At 43.2% G+C, this 22,896-nt stretch overlaps 2 protein-coding genes across 2 annotated transcripts in view; both read right to left on the reverse strand.

Annotated features, from left to right (window-relative positions):
• LOC115106408 (rho GTPase-activating protein 22-like) overlaps positions 1-16,482 on the reverse strand; it is a 43,794-nt gene extending 27,312 nt beyond the window's left edge. Inside the window, exons 1-3 of the mRNA XM_029629114.2 lie at positions 15,821-16,482; positions 11,352-11,551; positions 10,055-10,142 (exon numbers count right to left, since the gene is read on the reverse strand). Of these exons, the coding sequence (XP_029484974.1) occupies positions 10,055-10,142; positions 11,352-11,551; positions 15,821-15,863 (331 nt within the window). The 5' untranslated portion in view covers positions 15,864-16,482. The remainder of the gene's footprint in view (positions 1-10,054; positions 10,143-11,351; positions 11,552-15,820) is intronic.
• A 3,080-nt stretch (positions 16,483-19,562) lies between these two features.
• LOC115106161 (leucine-rich repeat-containing protein 18-like) lies at positions 19,563-22,590 on the reverse strand. Its single transcript, XM_029628718.2, has 3 exons — positions 22,321-22,590; positions 20,992-21,759; positions 19,563-20,398 (listed from the first exon to the last, which is right to left on the reverse strand). Exons 2-3 carry the CDS (start codon positions 21,753-21,755, stop codon positions 20,383-20,385), a joined length of 780 nt encoding a protein of 259 aa, XP_029484578.1. The 5' UTR covers positions 21,756-21,759; positions 22,321-22,590; the 3' UTR covers positions 19,563-20,382.
• Between the last annotated feature and the right edge of the window lie 306 nt (positions 22,591-22,896).

The following is a 22,896-nucleotide window of genomic DNA, read 5'->3' on the forward strand; positions in this document are numbered from 1 at the left end:
AGCTACAAACCCATAGGCTTGGCGATCTCATCCCTTCCAGGCTTTTCAGATAAATGATACCCTCGCGGCATACAGTGGGTGTGGCATGTAGTACGCGATCTGCAGATCAACTCTACTCAGTATACATGGCATTGGGACATGCTAATATTGACGCTCTGCCTCGAAATTCTGCCTCAAAACCATCAATACACGCTGAATTCACCTGCACAGTTGATCTCAATTATTATTGGTCACCTCCTTTACCGCTCCCTAAAATATGATATTTGTGTCCTGTTGCAACCCAAGTCTTTCAAGATAAACTATATATACAAAAGTATGTGGACGCCCCTTCAATTTGTGGATTTGGCTATTTCAGTTAAGCGTCGGCTGGAGTGATGTAAAGCTCACCACCATTGGACTCTGGAGTAGTGGAAACGTGTTCTTCTTTAGTAATGAATCACTTTTCACCATGTGGCAGTCCGGGTTTGTCGGATGCCAAAAAAATGCTACCTGCCCCAATGCATAGTGTCAACTGTATAGTTTGGTCGAGGAAGAGTAATGGTTTGGGGCTGTTTGTCATGGTTCGGGCTAGGCCCCTTAGTTCCTGTGAAGGGAAATCTTAACACTACAGCATACAATGACATTATAGATGATTCTGTGCTTCCACCTTTGTGGCAACAGTTTGAGGAAGACCCTTTCCTGTTTCAGGATGACAAGGCCCATACAGAAATGGTTTGTCGAGATCGGTGTGGAAGAACTTGATTGGCCTGCACAGAGCCTTGACCTCAACCCAATCGAACATCTTTGAGATTAATTGGAACGCCGACTGCGAGCCAGGCCTAATCGCCCAACATCACTGCCCGACCTCACTAATGCTCGTGGCTGAATGAAAGCAATCCCCACAGCAATGTTCCAACATCTAGTTGGAAAGCCTTCCCAGAAGAATGGAGGCTGTTATAGCCCATGATTTTGGAATGAGATGTTCGGTGAGCATGTGTCCACATACTTTTGGTAATGTAGTGTATGTTCGCTCTATGGTTGGTATTGTCATAGCAACAACTTAGTCCTTTTTTAACAGACTACGGGCAATTTATCTATTTGACAAGTATTCTGTAAAGTATTTCCTTGGTTACCACACAAAATCTACTGTGGCAATTTACTCGACAATTCGTATGAATAGAAATTAATATTGGTGTAGCTTACTGACTGTTATTATTTTATTTGTTAATAGTTTCCTATTTACGTTATCCAAAAGTGTAATTTCTTATCAAGATCAGGGGGAAAACAACCATGGACCACATTTGAAATGTGTAACTACATCAAGTCAATCAGGGGATTCATTTATTTGTGCCAGAAGGGCGCGGGCCGGAATCGTATCTGCGTGACACTGTAGGCCTATATGTGCACACTGAAGGCAGCGTCCCTAACCGCTAAACCATCCCAGGCCACAATTGAACTCAATTTTGACAGTTAATTTGTAACCTTAGGATACACTAAACATTTGTATGTTGTTGTCTGGTGGAGACCAATGTCTATCTTGTGTTATTACTCTATATAAAACGACGGTTGTTGATGAGTATGGCTGAATTTGAGATAAATGTTTGTAAATTTAATTGTTGCAGTAACAAGGCCTAGGCTTAGAGTTTGTGCAATCGAGAGAGAATATGATTTTGATAGCAAGCCTGATCCCAGTGATTCGACTACCTCTGCATGGAGAGAAAGAGAACTGCTCATTTTCAGCCACTCACAAGGCTCATTTGAATTTACTGATGCAGCACGAAAATCCTCTGCGACAGAAGTGTGATCAAGTTAAGAGCATCTGTAGATGGAATTCCTGTTAGTGCATTGCTACCATATTACTATAGTCTTAGAATCAGTTCAAACCCCTTATGCCCGGGTAAAAAGTAATGAGAATTCCCTTGCCTTCATAAAATATTGCATTACGATCCTATCATTTGACTGGTGGAATATTGGTTCTGCGAAGGTATACTGTATTTCCCACTTGTCTTCTGCTTCAAAACAACTTACTCATATACCAGACAGGAATAAAGCAATAATGCCCAGCTAGCTGCTGCCATCTGATATGAACTTCAATAAAGCAGAGAATAAATGGACTCCCACTGTTGGAGATGATCATATCATTCACCAAATATAATACCTTCTACTGTCTTGTACCAAATATACCTTCTAACCGTCTTGTCTTTATTGGCTACTTTCGGTTCTAAAACATAGGACTTGATATCGCTACAGCTTGAAAAGCACTTCTTCAAAAAGCTGTTCCTTTATGTGGTCTGATAGGAAAGCCAAAGCTTTTCAGACCCAGTTCCTGTCATTAATAACAGTGTCGACCAGATGGATCCCTTCCCACCAGGTTGCCTAGCCAACGGGAAAGAGAGAAATCAGAGAAGTGATAAAGATGTCTTGCCGACGCAGACATAGAGGAGCCTGAACACAGCCAATAGTTCCTCTTCCAGCCCACCGCCAGGCGGATAAGACAGCTTCACTAAATCAGTCAAGGACAGGCAGACTGTCAACAAATCTAAGAAAATCCTCTGTTTGAAGGAAGAAAGTTAAAAGATTTGATTTGGAGACAAGAGCTCTGGGATTTAATGAATGTAAGTCTCACTCCTCCAGAGCACAGTGAAGGGCTGGTATTTTGAAAAGGACACTTCATGTTCCACAGAAAACTGCAGTGAAGGTCATTTTTTTGATGATAATGATTCCCTCAGGTTGGTAAATGTCAGACTGCCAACTGTGCTTGTGGATGAATGGATCCTTAGTGGAAGATGAAGGATGGGTTTTACTGCGAAAAATACATTTCTTCTTATCGCTGATTTTACTCTGTGAGCTTAGTTAACTGACTGCAGTAAATGGTAAGCAGTGGTGTTGTGTGTGTACGGTATGTGTGTGTGGTCAGTGTTAATAATTGGCCTGAGAATTATTCTGAGGATTGGGAGTGGATTAACTCCTGTCGACCATTCTGATTGTCCAACCTTTGTTGGATAATCAGAAAAGCTTTACCCTTCAAGTGAAATGAAGGACTCTTCACAAAACCTGACTGCAGTTTGTTAAACAACAACAGAGCCACCAACTAAAGATAACACTTCTTTGAACCCCTCTAGTGCCCCTACTAAGTACACCTTCTGTCGGGGTATGACAGACTGCACTATGGACAAAACAAGTGAAATCCACAACAGACAGATTAATCTCAACCTCCAACCTGGTCTCATAGCATTTCCCATGGATCTGTATGTAAATCCGAAACACTCCCATTTAGTATGATATGTTACGTTTCGTGTGGTATCTATTAATTTGTGAATGTCCATCATCCATTTCGTAGGATATGTTACGAATTACAATTCGCATGATATGTTACAAATTGCAATTCGTACAATATGTTACGATTTTGCAATACGTATGCTATGTCACGAATTGTAGCTATAGTTAGCTAGGCTAGGGATTAGGGTTAGGGGATACGGTTAGGGTTAAGTTTAGAGTTAGTAGTTAGGTAAAATGGTTAAGGTTAGGGGAAGGGTTAGCTAACATGCTAAGTAGTTGCAAAGTAGCTAAAAAGTAGTAAATAGTTGCTAAAATTGTCCTTGATGACCTTTGGGTTGCTAGACGTTCACGTCCAACCCAACCACCCTCCTTTCATTTATGTCTTATGTAACCATACCAAACCTAACATATCATACTCATTTGGGTGTTTACATTTACTACAGTATGTTACATCTAATCTATGAGACTAGGCTTCAACCACCCATAGCTGTCCAATGTACATTGTAATTACAGCACATTACATGTACTCAAATGAAATGAAATGACATTTTCCAAATATATAACTCTAAAAAGGTAGCTAGCATTACCTTGCAGGTGTTCCTGTTTGAGCCCGGTGGGCTTACAGCAGGCCAGCCCCATTCCCATGTTTCACTGAGGGGAGCTGACAGTGCTACAGCTGGGGCATGAACGTACACACTGCCCTCCTGGAGGTTGTATATCTTTATCCACAAACAGGTACTACTGGGCAGACGGTGCCAATAAGGCATGCTCGATGCCAGGAAAAACAAAACCCCAAAAACAAGTCCCTTCTTATGTTTCATCTGTTCACACGGTCTCTCATTCACTAACATGGGTAGGATCAAATCCCTCTATCCCCTAGCTCCCCTATGGAGAGGTAGGTCCCAGAGGAAGAGCTCTCCTTGTGTTGCCTTGCCTTGCTCTCCCTCCCTGGCCGTGTGCAGCTGTGCGTGGAGTGACAGGAAGATGGGCTGCTCTTCCTTTCCTTACCAAACAAACCTCCACCGTCCCCAGACAGAAAACAAACAGACCCTGCTAATCAATTGGGAAGCCTCTGGCTGGCCAGCTTTGTGATGGTGATCTATAGTATGAGTCTAAACCGCAATGTACTGTATCAATGTAATCATGTTGTTGGATCACACGATGCTGTAGGCAAGTTTGTACTACTAGCCCATACACAAAAAAGCGTTAAACAAATGAAAATATATTTTATATTTGAGATTCTTCAAAGTAGCCACCCTTTGCCTTGATGACAGGTTTGAATACTCTTGGAATTCTCTCAACCAGCTTCATGAGCAATGCTTTTCCAACAGTCTTGAAGGAGTTCCCACATTTGCTGAGCACTTGTTGGCTGCTTTTCCTTCACTCTGCGGTCCAACTCATCCCAAACCATCTCAATTGGGTTGAAGTTTGGTGATTGTGGAGGCCAGGTCATCTGATGCTGCACTCCATCTCTCTCCTCGGTCGAATAGCCTTTACACAGCCTGGAGGTGTGTTTGGGTCATTGTCCTGTTGAAAAACAAATGATAGTCCCACTAAGCACAAACCAGATGAGATGGCGTATCACTGCAGAATTCTGTGGTAGCCATGCTGATTAAGTGTGCCTTGAATTCTATATAAATCACTGACAGTGTCACCAGTAAAGCACCCCCACACCTCCTCCTCCATGCTTCACATTGAGAACCACACATGTGGAGATCATACGTTCACCTACTCTGCGTCTCACAAAAATCACAAATTAGGACATCAGACAAAAGGACATATTTCCACCGGTCTAATGTCTATTGCTCGTGTTTCTTGGCCCAAACAAGTCTCTTCTTCTTATTGGTGTCCTTTAGTAGTGGTTTCTTTGCAGTAATTCAACCATGACGGCGCGGTCTCCTCTGAACAGTTGATGTTGAGATGTGTCTGTTACTTGAATTCTGTGAAGCATTTTTTTGGGCTGCAATTTCTGAGGCTGGTAAATCTAATGAACTTATCCTCTGCAACAGAGGTAACTCTGGGTCTTCCTTTCTTGTGGCGGTCCTCATGAGACTCAGTTTCATCATCGTGCTTGATGGTTTTTGCGACTGCACTTGAAGAAACTTTCAAAGTTCTTGAAATTTACTGGATCGACTGACGTTCATATCTTAAAGTAATGATGGACTGTCATTTCTCTTTGCTGATTTGAGCTGTTCTTGCCATAATATGGACTTGGTCTTTTACAAAATAGGGTATCTTCTGTATACCACCCTTACCTTGTCACAAAACAACTGATTGGCTCAAACACATTAAGAAGGAAAGAAATTCCACAAATTAACTTTTAACAAGGCACACCTGTTAATTGAAATGCATTCCAGGTGACTACCTCATGAAGCTGGTTGAGAGAATGCCAAGAGCGTGCAAAGCTGTCATCAAGGCAATGTGTGGCTACTTTGAAGAACCTGAAATATGAAATATATTTTGATTTGTTTAACACTTTTTTACTACATGATTCCATATGTATTATTTCATAGTTTTGATGTCTTCATTATTATTTTACAATGTAGAAAACTGTAAAAAAAATAAATACAGAAAACCCTTGAATGAGTAGGTGTGTCCAAACTTTTGACTGGTACTGTATGCAAGCAAGTCGCTTTCGATAAAAACGTTTGATAAATGGCCTGTATTAATTCCAGTATGCTGCTCAGACATGGGACTCAAACCCAGCACTTAGCTCGTTTCCTTTCATAGACATGGGACTTAAACCCAGCACTTAGCTCGTTTCCATCCATAGACGTGGGACTTAAACCCAGCACTTAGCTTGTTTCCATCCATAGACATGGGACTTAAACCCAGCACTTAGCTTGTTTCCATCCATAGACATGGGACTTAAACCCAGCATTTAGCTCGTTTCCATCCATAGACGTGGGACTTAAACCCAGCACTTAGCTTGTTTCCATCCATAGACATGGGACTTAAACCCAGCACTTAGCTCGTTTCCATTTCTTACGCAACACTATCTGGGGTCATGAAGTGAACCATTGTTGTAGTTGCTGACAGTTTATGCATATCAAGTAAGAAGAGCTCACACTGAATCTCAGATGAAATGTAGGTATGCATTAATATTGTCTACTTTTCCAACCTGGGTTACATTACTCAAGTAAACAAGGTCATAAACCAATCAGAATCACGTCATTTCACACAGCAATTAACTATAGGGACTTATAAGGATCTTGTTGTAGTCTATCCCTATTCCGAGTCAGCCTGGTCTGTAAGGAATGATCAGACAGACATTCAGCTCTGACAGCAAGCTGGACTCAGAGCAGAAGTCCTGTATTCTTTAGAGAGGAGGACTGTCCCTTTGTCTAGAACTGTTACCGGTGTGCTTTATAAAACCCATGGATGTTGCACGTGTGGGGGAAGGGGATAGACAAACAGATATTTGATAAGGCTGAACTTAGTTAAATACTCTGTGGGAGAGCTGGGGGCAGGGGACAGGCTCCAAGTGTGTGTGTGTGTGTGTGTGTGTTTGCACATGCACTGGCTAAACAAGTAGCCTGCAATAAGGAATTAGCTGAAGTAGCCACGTTTACCCAGGCTTGTGCTTTAGTGTGTGTGTGTGTGTGTGTGTGTGTGTGTGTGTGTGTGTGTGTGTGTGTGTGTGTGTGTGTGTGTGTGTGTGTGTGTGTGTGTGTGTGTGTGTGTGTGTGTGTGTGTGTGTGTGTGTGTGTGTGTGTGTGTGTGTTAGTGCACCATCCTTTCCTGGCTGTTGTTTCCCAGCTGGCTTTATGGCTAGAGACCAACACAAAGGGAAGTTTAGCCTTGAGTAGCCCCCTTAAGCACAGACAGCACTTAAAAACCACAGATTATTACAACTGTTCCTTAATCTGATTTTCAGTCATAATCTGACTGGCTTTCAGTCATAGCCGTATACTTTCAGTTGAACCAAAATGGATTGTTGGATTTGGCTGTGCTTTCATTCATTGCTTACTTTCTAGGTCCCAAGGATTTGACAGTTAAAATAAGCAGGATATTTTACTTTGAAAAGGTGTGAGGCCTCCCAAACTAGTTGAATAAAACCCTTGGATATGAGGACAGAAGAAATGCTATCAGAGAGGTTCATTTGGTCATACAGGATGTCTATCAATGTAGAAGTTCTTGTGGAAATGAGGGGAGGTACATCACCTGCCACATTTTGGACCCCAAAGAAAATCCAGCTACTTGTACCCTTGATGAGTTAGTCTCAGTTTGCAGGGGCTTTTGCCTCTCTTTCGTTTGGACAGCGCAAGGACCTTTAAGGTGTCCACAACAAACACGAGCTGCAAGGGCGTTTATTGCCAGAGCTCATGCATAGAGTCAGTGAACTGAGACCCAGGAACACCCTATCGCCCACCCTTGCTCTGAAAGGATTACGCGACGCAGTAACAGAAAACGAAAGGTGCTAAGAGAAATTCATCAAACGTGCTATGAACACCATACCGACAGTAGCCTCAGGAGTCATGGGCTCTCTATCCCCCTGCAGTCAAAAGCCAAATTGTTAAATGAATTGCAGGCACTGCTCTGTGCCAGAACCTGTGTTGAAATGGATAGTATGAATGAGGACATAGGAACATCGGCCTACAGGGAGGAGGTGAGGGCCCTCGGAGTGTGGTGTCAGGAAAATAACCTCACACTCAACGTCAACAAAACTAAGGAGATGATTGTGGACTTCAGGAAACAGCAGAGGGAACACCCCCCTATCCACATCGATGGAACAGTAGTGGAGAGGGTAGTAAGTTTTAAGTTCCTCGGCATACACATCACAGACAAACTGAATTGGTCCACTCACACAGACAGCATCGTGAAGAAGGCGCAGCAGTGCCTCTTCAACCTCAGGAGGCTGAAGAAATTCGGCTTGTCACCAAAAGCACTCACAAACTTCTACAGATGCACAATCGAGAGCATCCTGGCGGGCTGTATCACCGCCTGGTACGGCAACTGCTCCGCCCACAACCGTAAGGCTCTCCAGAGGGTAGTGAGGTCTGCACAACGCATCACCGGGGGCAAACTACCTGCCCTCCAGGACACCTACACCACCCAATGTTACAGGAAGGCCATAAAGATCATCAAGGACAACAACCACCCGAGCCACTGCCTGTTCACCCCGCTATCATCCAGAAGGCGATGTCAGTACAGGTGCATCAAAGCTGGGACCGAGAGACTGAAAAACAGCTTCTATCTCAAGGCCAACAGACTGTTAAACAGCCACCACTAACATTGAGTGGCTGCTGCCAACACACTGACACTGACTCAACTCCAGCCACTTTAATAATGGGAATTGATGGGAAATGATGTAAAATATATCACTAGCCACTTTAAACAATGCTACCTAATATAATGTTACATACCCTACATTATTCATCTCATATGCATACGTATATACTGTACTCTATATCATCGACTGCATCCTTATGTAATACATGTATCACTAGCCACTTTAACTATGCCACTTTGTTTACATACTCATCTCATATGTATATACTGTACTCGATACCATCTACTGTATCTTGCCTATGCTGCTCTGTACCATCACTCATTCATATATCTTTATGTACATATTCTTTATCCCCTTACACTGTGTATAAGACAGTAGTTTTGGAATTGTTAGTTAGATTACTTGTTGGTTATTACTGCATTGTCGGAACTAGAAGCAGAAGCATTTCGCTACACTCGCATTAACATCTGCTAACCACGTGTATGTGACAAATCAAATTTGATTTGATTTGATTTGAAGTGGATCTGACTCCATACTGTATGGAGACATTTTGGCTGATATGGGTCAGTGTATTATTCCCTGTGGACCCACTGTAAGAAGTGTACAGAAAGCTTCCCTGCGCCTCTGTTGAAGCCTTACAGTAATACTTGTTTACCATGATCCCCTGTTTCCCAACCCCTCTTACTAAAGTGCTAGAGTGGATCTTTATCGTAGTGCGAAAGTCAACCTAAGCCCTCAGTGGCTGTTCATTTCAAAGCTGAGAAGCGAAAAAGGCTTTCGTTTAAGCTGATTAAGAATAAAACAAAGGGGGATAAAACAACTAAACAAGGGCCTGAGGATTGAATATCTTGTAAACATTAGATGTAGGCGGTATAGAGGGGATGAGTTGGGTGTGGGAGTGAAAGGTATGTAAAGTGCACAGACCAGATTGAAATTCAATCCCCTTTCCATTCTCACTGTCGCACTGTTTTAATGGTCTTCAGAAATGGCTTTGTCTGGCTGTGTGCTGCCTGCCTGGCCCATCCACACTTGGCTGATTGGGGTCACACTCTCCTGCAATATTTACTCAGCATAAATAAAACACACAGGGACCCACTGGCCCGTCGACAACAATAAACAGTGGGAAAAACCACCTAGCAAATACCCTTTACTGAGTGATGTAGCTAACTCGCATACTCTGAGTGACTTTCATTGAAAATGACCATTTGGCTGTATTGAGAGAGATTAGTTCTGATTCTGGAGTCTTAGTTTGGAAATTATGTTATGAGAGAGATTACCATCCACAGGATTTCGAAAGCAATTCTTAGCTGGTCATATAATTGCACAGTGCATTGAGTGCAAGCTCATCTACCAGTCAGTAGTGTGTACTGTATGTGTCCTACATCTACATTCTCTACACCAGACACCGTTGTTAAACATCAGCATTGCCCCCTGCTGGCCTACGGCGGTATTGAGAAAACTGCAACGGTAAACATCAGCTCTGTGCGGTGATGCCTGACTTTGACAGCACATGTATTTTTTTGTGAGAATAGGAGAGGGTTTGGTGTTGATGGATCACCTCACCTGGAACGATTTCAAAAAGATGTCTCCCTGGTTCTTCTGAGTTGGCGGTGAGCTCATTCACCTGACAGCCCTGCAGGGGTATGCAGCCCTGGAACGAACAAACCAAGAGGGACTTAACTGGAACACAGGAATCAGCAGCATTTGGGAATAGATCAATTTGAAACCAAAGATTAATGATACCTCAGTGAGACTCTAATCGATTAAATCACAAATATTGATTAAATCATGATGAGAATATTAGGGTAGAAAATAGACCGAAGATCTCGTTATTTATATTGATCTCTTTAATCTATCCAATGATGAAGATGTACACATTATCAAATGCAGATCAATAGTAATTTAACAAGGCCTGTTAATCAAGGCCTGTTAATTAGAGACTACGCAGAAGGAAAATTGGTCTCATCCTACCAGTCTGGAGCTGGCACTAATCCCACATCAAACAGGCTGCGATCTTCCAAATGGCCAAACTAGAGGCCAAGCTGTCACCACATTAGTCGCCATGGCAACAAATTGGTAGAGCGTTGGCGCAGGGCTAGCAGCCCAGAAGCATATCTCCCAAGCGTACAATGTGGCTTGAATACTGCTGGTGGGAACGAATGAATGAGAAGAACCAAAATGTAACTCAAGATCTGAGATTATTCTTCCTTCAGAATGTGTCTTGGAGCTAACTCTCTGGCTCTAACACCAATCCATTCCTTAATGACCTGCTCTGCATGATGAGAAATGGCTATAGATCGCTTTTGTGCAAATGTCCTTCCTCCAATTATAATTTCCTTTCATCTCAGTGTGAGACCTTGATGTGTCATGTGCCTATGCAGTGCCCTGCTCCGATTCCTATTGATTAGATGGGCGGAAAGCGTCCAGATCGACACTCTCACACATCCTGAATACTGCACAGGGAGGTGTGTGTGTAGAGAAATCAGTTCTGGCTGGATGACTATGGACAACCTGTGATTAAAAGGTGTCAACCAACAGATGTCATGACTCATGACCAACACTGAGTGACGGTATCAAAATGATGTTTTATCCTGATTTTCCTCCTAGGCAGGGCACGATGACAATGTAATCCATCCAGGCTAGGTCATGGTATAGAAAGATCTATATTTTCTATTGCCCATTTGACCTGCGTGTCTAAGGAATGGATGGAAAAACCACAGCAGACATGCAAAGTATTTGTGGAGAGGATCTGAACCTGCGACATTGGCTTTATAGTAAGGTCCCACATTCAACCAAATAAAGGATGTCAGCTAACCTCTGTAAGAAGGTGAAGAAGAGCTTAGGTGTGAACGTTCAGTACCTGTGGCTTGGTCTCCTCCTCCTCTTTGTAGAAGAAAAGCTGGTCGGAGCGCAGGACAAACCATCTCAGCTGCCAGTTCTTCATGATGCTCCTCTGTTTCTTCAGCCAGCCAGCTTTCAGAGCCCCCTCCTGGAGACTGGGGGAGGACGGGCGGATTGGGCCCCGGGACACATCTCCCATCACCATGCTCTTGGACCGGGCTGGAGAGTGGAGATACACATACAAACATGAATACAAGTACACATTTAAGCAACAGGGAGACAGGCACATACACACAGTGTGTGTGCGCTCCAGGGTTGCCATGGTGAGGCACATACCACACACACCATGTCCTGCCCTGGAGCTGAGGCTGAGGCCCCCCTTCCTCCCCCGGGTAGAGGTGGCTGGAGACCCACCCGGCACAGGGAAGAAATTAGAGGCCTCAGGTGATATAAGTGATTAATGTAAAGCCCCTGGTAGAGAGTTATTGTCAGTTCTGGCAGACCAATAGAACCAGGAACCTGTTTGAACTGGGATAACAAGGCCTCCTGGGATTGTCTCTGGGTTTTAGTGTAATGTGAGCTCAGTCAAGGACCGTTTCAGATGCAGTTCATGTCAGGAGGCTCTGGAGTCACGCGCTGTCCCTCATCCTGTATCAGTTTCAATCTGTTCTCTATTCAACGCAATTGATGAAATGAGCTACATTAAAAATGACAGGAATCACTCAATATTACTCAATATTTTTCTCAGAGAGAAGATGGCGCTGAGAGACATGGCAGTTCTGCTTCTAGCTCCTAAGCAGCTTTGCAGTATTTGTCTTTTTTGTGTGTTATTTCTATTAAACTCAAATACAAGCATTTCGCTACACCTGCTATAACATCTGCTAAATATGTGTATGTGACAAATAAAATGTGATTTGAATACAGTACAGCCTGTGCAGAAAGTAACATCTGGTGATTACTAGGGGGAAACAGCATGCTTTGATCATGCCATTTCCCCAAATCAACTAAACCCTGAATACAGCTTCTAGAGACAATCCTGAGAGAATAACCACTCAGCAACACATCTCACGGAGCCAAACAGCAAACAAGACAAAACTATTTGATTATCATGTATAATTTATAAGAATCAATCCAGCATCCTGTGTGACACACTCAGGATCAATGCCCAGATGGCTTGGAGGCGGAAGGGGGGATGAAAATCAATGTTTGTTCTGTTATTTCTCTCTTATTCTCCTTCTGCTTCTTCTTCTTCTTGCGATATGGGATGGGGGGGGCAGGAGTTTCTCACATGTTCAAAGAAAACTCCTGACCCTAAGGATGGGGAATGCTATGGTATAGATGCAGACACCCCGAAGAGACACTTCCCGACATATCCCCGGGCACCACCAACCATGTTTCATTGGATGAAACTGATAGTTCAAACGGTTCATTCATTTACAGTCATTGTGTACTATACTCTGTGGTTGTGGGCTTGGCTGTGGCACAACATAGCATGGCCACTATAGCCTGGTCATCACTCCACCCTCTACTCCTACCTCCATCGTTGCCTGGCTCCATTCCTAATCGGTTAAACTCACAAGAGGAACAGGGGCCGTATATCACATTAACCATCTCTCTCTCTCTTTCCGTCTACAACCATCCCTCTCTGCCTCCGTCACCGTGTCTGGCTGCGCTGCTGGCCCCACTCAGCCCTGTGTTCTACCCTGGAAGCCTTATTAGAGTAAGTGCATACTGTACACTCAAGAGTCCTGCAGGGACTATAAGCATGGTTAGTAGAGTGTTGTTTGAGCTCTTTTGTTTGAATTGGTTTATTGAGAGAATTAATTTGAATTGGTTTATTGTGAGAATTAATTTGAATTGGTTTATTGTGAGATACAATGGGCTCTAGTCAATCTGTTCAAAGCTGAAGCGTTACAGATTCCGCGCATGAAATGTTAAGGTCATTTCCGATTGAGCTGGCATATACAGAGTTTACCGTGAATACAGTCTCCGCCGAAGCGGGAACATTGCCTTTAAATTTCAATCATTCTGTAAAGCTGAACTTCTGCGATGCGGATTGAATAGAACCCAATATCGAAGAATTATCGAACAATAACTATTAGGAGAAGGTCTTTCACTACTGTAGTCATTATTCTGTCATTCTGGACAGATGTATTTCATCAGTGGTGTTTCAGGACACAGTGGCGTTGTGGGTTTTCTAAACGGACATTTGGGGGAAACCTCATGAGTTTTGTTTTCCAGTTTCCACACTGTCTTTTCACATTTGTCTCCACAGGAAGAAACCAACTGGGTCCAAGAGGAATGAAGGAATGATTTGTAAATGTTGCCATAGTAATGTAATGTACTGTAGTTCGCACCAGCTGTTGCAATCCGTGGGCGCTTTGGAATACACTGCCCAATTATCTGAGTCAGTGTGTGTGTGTGTGTGTGTGTTTGTGTGTGTGTGGGTGTGTTTGTAGGCCAAACGCTACACTGAGTCAGTTTGGACCTTTCTCCTCACAGTGATTCATACCTTCCATAGGGTTGACATGGGTGTAGCTACAATGTGGTCTCACTCAATATGTAACATTGGGACTGTGGTTCAAAGTGAACATTTTCACAAAATACTAGCAATTCATTGAGTGTGCGTTCATACTAGGTCTTTCCATGTTTAAAGTTAAATAAATGGATGATTCACTCTCCCAGTAGCCCTGGGATTCAAACCCACACACGCTTTCCCCTCCATATGATCTATAGTTATCTTCAATGAACAAGTAGTAGATTGGTGGTCCACCATCTTGATTCTATGTATCATGTACCCCCTGACCCCAGAGAATAGTCTACCAAGGATGTGCATCATGAGTCATTTATATTGTGTATGATCTTCATCAATACCATCAATCAATGAGCTAATGTCTAAAAGCGCCAGCGAAGATGTGCTCTGTATAATTTGTTTATTTAGCATGTTTCAATGTGCTGCTACTAGTGTATGCTATATATGTCTAACCCATAGTAATTACACATTGCATGATTTAATCCATAGCAGAGCCATGTATTTGGAGAGTTGAGACATTGAGGCTTCTGCAATATGATGCATTTGCATGACACTACAACATTCTATGGCAGCCATGTTGGCTTCCTATTAACATTACATGAGGAATATCATGTCTAGAATGAGCGTTATGATGCATTTACATGACACTACAACATTCTATGGCAGCCATGTTGGCTCCCCATTAACATTACATGAGGAATATCATGTCTAGAATGAGCATTATGATGCAGCCACGTTAGCTAAATACATGGCTCTGATCCATAGTAATGGCATAGACTAAGTGTGGCTGTTTTCCTGTTGATCTCATACCTACCTTACACTATGATGTTTCAACGTGGGTGAAAACTCAACCCAGAGATAGTCACCATGACCCTAGAGAATTATGACTGCATGATTGCATTGCACACACGTACAATAGCCTATGATATCCAGTCGCTATTTTGAATGCACTTTTGAGCTGTGTAGTCATCATCACACCCTCTCCACGTCGAAGAATAGCTATCCATTAACCCGTCACAATGGGTAGACTTATTAGCCACAAGACAAATTACCTGGCTCTTTTTCTCCAAGCATGGAATCCATTTTGAGAAATTCTATTTCACGAATCTGGTTGCTGTGTGATTTATGATGCCTGGGAAGGGGCTTGTAGAGTTACAGGTGCATAATTTCCACCGACTCCTCTGTGGTTGATGAATGTATTAACCCATTGAGAATTAGTGGAGTGTTTGCGTTGCCGGAGAAACTGTGTGGGGGGGGGGGGGGGGTTACTTATCTATGCTGTGTGTGTGGGTGTACTACTGTGCCTGTAGCTTAGCTGTCAGTACTGTCCATGATGTGTAATATAGTACAGTAGTGGGATCTCTCATTCCAAAAAAACATGGTGAGGAGAAGAGGGAAACAGCTGCGATGTGGGCTATTTAATGAGGTTTCCATGGACCAGGAAATAGATTTTCTATGGACCAGGAATTGAAATCGAATTTCGTCATGTGTTTTGTTGAATGAATAAAAGGAAGCAATCACATTCCAATTACAACATCTATGCAGAGAATGTGTGTATCTTAGAACCACAAAGCTAATTTAATCTATTTCATGAATCCATTTAGTTTCTCGTACACTCTCAATTGTATCTTTACTTTAGAGAGAATAACAGAACAAAGATAACAAAGTGACCTATCCCTATATCTAGTGATATTCACCTTTTCACATTCACTATTTAAACACACCTGCATCATTTTGACTTTCACCATTCAATGCATCAAAAGCAGCAATTGACAGACAAGCATCAGATCAGCATTATCAAGATGAAACAAGAGATGATGATGTCATTGACAGCATCGTAGTAGAACGACCCGTGTGTACCGCCCATATGCTCCATTCAGATATGTAGTGGTAGTAGTAGTAGTATGGTTAGGTAGTAGTGGTAGAGAAAAATACAACGCGCTCGGCTCTCTCACCTCTCCTGGTCTGTCTAATCTTGGGACTCAGCATGGCTGTCATCGCAGGAATACCACACTGGGCATGTTCATCTGTCCGTCCGTCCGGCACCCCACCCCTCTTGCTCTTGCTCTCTATCACTCTCTCTCAACACACCATCCTCTCCTCTGTCGTGCCTCTCCTCTCTTCTCTCCTCTCTACCACTGACGTTCTGCAGTAGGCAACAGCAGCAGCAGCAACAGCAGGCTAGGGGGCTGAGGCTGAGGGGGAGGGATCCCTCCTCCTCGCACACGCTCAGTGTCCTCCACCCATCCCTACTGCATTATTCATCACCAGGGTGACCACGGCGGATCTCATCCCACTCTTACTACACCACACTGACAGGTAAATGCCTGTGTGTGACCAGAATGTCCTTCCAAGCGCAGGCTTCACTGAGGCTGAAACACACGAGGAGTAGAGCTGCTGTCTTCCCTCTCTCGTCCTCTCACTCTTCCTCTCTCTCTGGCTGGCAGCTACCATCTTAATCGGCTACAGCTGTGTGCTTCCCTGTTTTTCACAGATGTTCTGTCATTTTCTCACTTTCTCTCTTCTTCTCCCTCTGTGTTCTTCCTTTTCTTTCTCGAGTCTCTGCCTCTATCATCTCTAGAGCTCTGTATATTATCTCTCTCTGCCTCTCTCATCTCTAGATCTCTGTATATTATCTCTCTATGCCTCTCACGTATCTAGATCTTTGTATATTATCTCTCTCTGCCTCTCGTCTCTAGATCTCTGTATATTATCTCTCTCATCTCTAGATCTCTGTATATGATCTCTCTATGCCTCTCACGTATCTAGATCTCTGTATATGATCTCTCTATGCCTCTCACGTATCTAGATCTCTGTATATTATCTCTGCCTTTGTCATCTCTAGATCTCTGTATATTATCTCTCTCTCCCTTTCTCTTTCCCTTATTTCCACATCTCTCTAAGAATATGTCCCTCAGTCAGGCAGCAGTAGCCCAGATATCCTCCACTTCTACTCTTCATCCTCCTCCTGTTCTCCCCCTCTTCATGCTCCTCTTCCCGTATGGAGGATAATAGCTTTAAATCCTCCATTGCAATTGAATCAGCACTGCCCTGTAGACCACAGATGCTCTTATTACAGAGCCCAGAGGGGGAGGGCAACACACACCCTAGCACAAGCCCAAAATGAGACAGCAATAAAAACCTCACCACCATGGGTAGCGTATAGGACTATGGTTAGGGTTGGGCTGGGCACTGCTGTTTTTGTTCAGTCATAACCACTGGGCTGCTCATGAAATATGGGCTCCAATGTCTATTTCAGAGGTGCATCACACGTTGTATTGTTGTTTAGTGGTTTAAGATGGATTGTTTGAAATGGGAAATATCATGGCTTAGCACTAGCTGTGTGAAAACCTGCAAGCAATGCTGTACAGTAATTAAGCAATAAGACCTTAGGGAGTGTGGTATGTGGCCAATATACCACGGCTAAGGGCTGTTCTTAGGCACAACGCAAAGTTGAGTGTCTGGATACAGCCCTTAGCCGTGGTATATTGGCCATATACCACAAACCCTGAGGTGCCTTAATGCTATTATGAACTGGCTACCAATGTAATTAGAGCAGTAAAAATATGTTTTTTCATACCTGTGGTATACTGTCTGATATACCACTGCTGTCAACCAATCAGAATTCAGGGCTAGAACCACCCAGTTTATAATACACATGTAGCCTTCTTGTGTCAATGCATGTCCTTGTACTGAATTGGAATATGCTGACTAGCGATACTGCTGACTGTCTACAAATGGGAATCCAGAGCTTTGCTCTCAAGTTAAATATTCATCAGAGGAGGCTGGTGGGAGGAGCTATAGGAGGATTGTCTCACTGGAATGGCTGGGATGGAATAAATGGAAGGGTATCAAACATATCAAACATATGGAAACCACATGTTTGACCCGTTCCATTCATTCCATTCCAGCCATAACAATGAGCCTGTCCTCCTATAGCTCCTCCCACCAGCCTCCTCTGATATGAATAGTTTAACCTAAGTACATTTTCATAATGGACACGTGTGGTAGTTGTTGTGAGATTGTCTTGGCTGTCTGTTAAAGGTGTGATGACTTAGAATGACTTATTGATTTGCAGTGTGTTCAAGAATCAGCCATTCATTCTTATGGGGTGTTTGGCAGTGCCTGTATTGACAGAAGGCTTTGCAGATCTACACCATTCGTTTCTACAGTAAAGATTTTTTTTGATGGTTGACACTGTGCCAAACATAGTATTCATTATATTCAATGTAGCGTTAGTCGGAATGCTGGGGACTTACACTTCATTAAATATCTGGCATCTAAAGAAATGAATGGGTCGTTTACAAACAGGTATAGACTAAATTACTTCACAGATTGTTGTTATACTGACAATTATTTAGGATGCGATGAATGGAAATCTGGGTCACATCTGGGGTGGGCCCTTACTGTAATGAATGATGTAATTGAATTTGAAAATGAAAACCTATAACCACTGTTTGGGCTATTCCAGTGCCAATCATTCTTTAATCTTCTTCTAAATATTTAATACTATATATTCAGTTATACCAGAATACAGACATCTGTGGTAATAATTTGATGTGGGAGGTGGACTCCAACCACGCTGAGTGCATTCTACAGTCATAATTGACCAGTGAAAAATCCAATTGGGGCTTATTAGTTCAAACCTGTAACGTCTGTAGAGACAAAGTTGATTCCCATGTGCCCCTGCAGCCCCCGTTCTCCCCGACACAATGCCTAAACCCCCATTACCCTGTCACTGGCAATTAGCAAGGGCCATCATTTCATCTGCTAATGGATGTGATGGGGAACATTCTGACAGCAGAGTATGCACTGGCTGCCACGTATGTCTGAATGATGAGTGTTAAAGTCCATCACACACACACACACACACACACACACACACACACACACACACACACACACACACACACACACACACACACACACACACACACACACACACACACACACACACACACACACACACACACACACACACACACACACACACACACACACACATACGGCTTCTGCTCCACTGCATTCTGCCAGCCTGACTGACGGAGTGAGTGTGTGCATGTGTGTGTGTGTGTACTGGTGCATTGATTTCCTATAGCGCTGACACAGTGGTGAGCAGTGTGTAAAGCAAAGCATGTTAGACTGCTCACCTGTGACAAGGCTGCATGGAGAGAACACAGAAAGGTGGATCTTATAAGATACCACCTCTTAACATTGATAGTGACCAGATCTTATAATGGTCAGATCAATACTGTGTAGTTTCTGTTGGCTAACTAGTTAATCTATCGATTTAGCGTCTTCATCTTCTTGTTGACTCAGCATTTCTCCGGTCAGCGTCAGCCCCAGGCAGCCGTATGGTAAATACGGTGTAATGTTGGAGATGGTGATGACCTTGTGTCTCAAGGGTTTATTAAAATGGAAGATAGGGTAATAGCAAGGCTGTTCCACTGAGGTGTGTGCACAGACCTTATCAAGCCGTCACGGTTGGTGCAGAAATGTGCTGGCAGTCTTTGCCAGCCTGGTCCCAGATCAGTTTGTGCTTTTGCCTACTTCACTGTCATTGTCAAGCCAAACATAAAGTACCAGTCCAAAGACTGGACACACCTACTCATTCAAGGGTTTTTCTTAATTTTTACTATTTTCTACAATGTAATAATAGTGAAGGCATCAAAACTATGAAATAACACAAATGGAATCATGTAGTAAACAAAAGTGTTTAACAAATCAAAAAATATTCTAGATTTTAGATTCTTCAAGGTAGCCTTTGCCTTGATGACAGCTTTACACACTCTTGGCATTCTTTCAACCAGCTTTACCTGGAATGCTTTTCCAACAATCTTGAAGGAGTTCCCACGGCTGTTGGAACCAAAAATCAGACCAAAGGACAGATTTCCACTGGTTTAATGTCTATTTCTTGTGTTTCTTGGCCCACGCAAGTCTCTTCTTCTAGTTGGTGTCCTTTAGTAGTTGTTTTTTGCAGCAATTTGACCATGAAGGCCTGATTCTTGCAGTCTCCTCTGAACAGTTGATGTTGAGATGTGTCTGTTACTTGAACTCTGTGAAGCATTTATTTGGGCTGCAATTTCTGAGGCTGGCAACTCTAATGAACGTATCCTCTGCAGCACAAGGTAACTCTGGGTCTTCCTTTCCTGTGGTGGTCCTCACGAGAGTCAGTTTCATCATAGAGCTTGATGGTTTTTGCAACTGCACTTGAAGAAGTTCTTGAAATGTTCCATATTGACTGACCTCCATCTCTTAAAGTAATGATAGGCTGTCATTTCTCTTTGCTTATTTGAGTTGTCCTTGCCATAAAATGGACTATTTTCTGTATACCACCCAAACTTTTGACTGGTACTGTATATTTTTTTCCTAGGTTTCCAATTGTCTGATTCATCCCCCCTTCCTCTCCCCTGTAACTATTCTCCAGGTTGTTGATGAAAATGAGAATGTGTTCTCAGTCAACTTACCTGGTAAAATACAAAATAAAAACTATGTCTGGGATGTTGTTGTCTTGGGCCTAGTGTGATTCCTTACTGGAACAGAGGAGACAGATAATCAGATAAAGAATGAGAATGAAATCATATTTATTAACAGAAACATGTGAAATGATTTAGAATACACCAAATGAGAATACTGTATAGTGAAGCTAAGGCAGGTTTTCTTCTAGTAGTTTGTTGAAGAACATTACAGTAGTCCAAACTCTAGAGGGTGGTAGAGTAGAACACTTATAAAAAGCTGTGGTTACGGATGTATGACTGTAACCTCTGTAATGTTTTTGTCTACCAGAATTCCTGATATGCTTAATATACATAGTTTGTAATAAGCAGCTATTGCAATGGAGCCCCTGGACTGTTCTCATCCTAAATAATCTGTCCTTGGTGACCTTTTGATGATCATGGAGGATCTGGTTCCTGGTTCTGTCTTGGTGGAATAGAGCTTCCCGGAAGTAACTTTTTTTGTAGCAGGTTAGGAGAACGTACGCAGCAGATTAGGATAAATAATGTATCGGGTTAGGAGTATTAGGTTAAGGTTAGGAAAAGGGTTAGGGTTAGCTTAACCTGCCATGAAAAGTCACTTCCGGTCATAGCTGTACTCCATCTAGTCACAACCCTGGTTCCTCAATCACCTCCAGGTGCCCTGGTCCTCCTGCGCCACCGAGTTGGGTGTGATCAGGCCGGCGAAGATGGACCTCCCATGAGCAGGTGCTCTGCTTAGCCTGCTGTCCAACCTCTGCCTGGCGTCTTTGACCTTCTTGAGGCAGGAGGCACACAGGCAGCTCTCCCTCACCAGGTACAGACATTCCACCCTCTGGATGGGGTCTATGCCTTTGTCATCCCCCGAGGGGATTGGGTTACACTTCAGGTTGATGCTCTCAAGGTGGGGCAGGTTGCGGAGGCACTCGGGCACCCGGGTCAGGTGGTTGTTGAACAGACCCAGGTGGCGCAGCTCCTTGAGGGCTGCGATGGAGGACGGGATGCTTTCAAGGAGGTTCATGCCCAGGTTGAGGCTCCTCAGCTTCTGCAGGAGGCCGATCTCGTTGGGGAGTCCTATACTGCTCAGTAGGTTGTTACACAGGTTGAGGCTGTATAGGTTCTGGAGGTGCCCGATAGCTTCCGGAACGTGGTCCAGCTGGTTGCTGTGGAGATCCAGCCAGCGGAGGTTGACAAACTTGTCGATGGAGTCAGGGATCTTCTTGAGCATGTTGCGGCTCAGGTCCAGCTCGTCCACATCACACAGCTTCAGGATGCACTTGGGAAAGCTGGCGATCTCCATGTTGCTGAGGTCCAGCCGACGCTTGCCATCCACGGTCAGCTTCAGTGCCAGCTTTGCCATCTTCAGGGTGATCTTCCGGCCTTTGGGCTCTTTTGACTGCTTGTTGCCCTTGGCCATGGTGCTTGAATAAATAAAGGAGGTGCAACTTGTTATGAGTTTAGTGTTTAACAAGTTTGATTAAAGGTGGTTTCCTTGGTTAAGCTTTAACCTGTTCCATCAATATGTTATTCAGTTTTCTATGGTTCTAACTACTTCAAGGATCGTAACAAAGCTCTTAATTTCTCCTTTACACATGAAGTAGACAGTAGAACAATGGAATTACTCGTAGAACCAGAACTTGATGTAATAGATATTGTCATAATCCCTTGTATCCATGGCAATAGACTTGTCTCACTGTAACTAAGCTCATCACATTACAGCTAAGGACATGACACAGCCGGCTGTTTGCCACTGTAGCAGAGAATGAACATGCACAACAACTCTCAATCCCACCTTTTAGTAGAATAAAAGAGTGAATAGTCATTGATTTGACTGTATAGCTTGTCTTTAACTGAACAATTATAAATAAGTTTCACCGATTCTCACATTCCCCCTATTTAACCTAACCTCTATGACTTTTCATCAAGTTTCACTTGTTCTGAACTCATAGAATAGAAGAAAAATATGATGTTTTGTTTCTTACCAGCATTGGAGTCAGTCCACCACCCCCAGATCAGTGCAGAGCCAGAGAGGGTGCAATCTCCAGAGCGAAGACACAGGAATACTCTCCCAAGGTACGGCCGTGTTTGTCGAGGATCATTCCATCTCCCTGGCTGTGAATTATATATAAGAGCCACCGAGAGCCATGTAAATAAAAACCAGGAAGTGCATCGCTCCGACGTTTTTAAGTGGACGCAGCTGAGGCCCTGTGTTTAACTGTCAGCCTGGCCTGGGTGCACTGTGAGTGCTGCAAGCTTTGTCACGTTTTTCTTTGTAACCAAGCAACTGAATTTGGTTTATAACTAGGTCTGAGGCCTACAGGGAAAGAGCTAGTGTATTGTTGTTGCTGTTAATACCTTACTGTGTACATTCTGTACACAGTTAGCATACAGTTGAAACTCAGAAGAAATAAGCACAAATAAGCCTTTCATGTTGAGACATAAATGTGGAAAATGTTAGACTATTTTCGTGTTATATTCTCATATTTCTCAAGTCATTTACTGCTACATTTACTTCCATGTAGATATAAGTACCTAAGTGGGCCCTCATCCTACAGGAA

Source organism: Oncorhynchus nerka, linkage group LG23 (genome assembly GCF_034236695.1).
Source record: "Oncorhynchus nerka isolate Pitt River linkage group LG23, Oner_Uvic_2.0, whole genome shotgun sequence".
NCBI lineage: Eukaryota > Metazoa > Chordata > Actinopteri > Salmoniformes > Salmonidae > Oncorhynchus > Oncorhynchus nerka.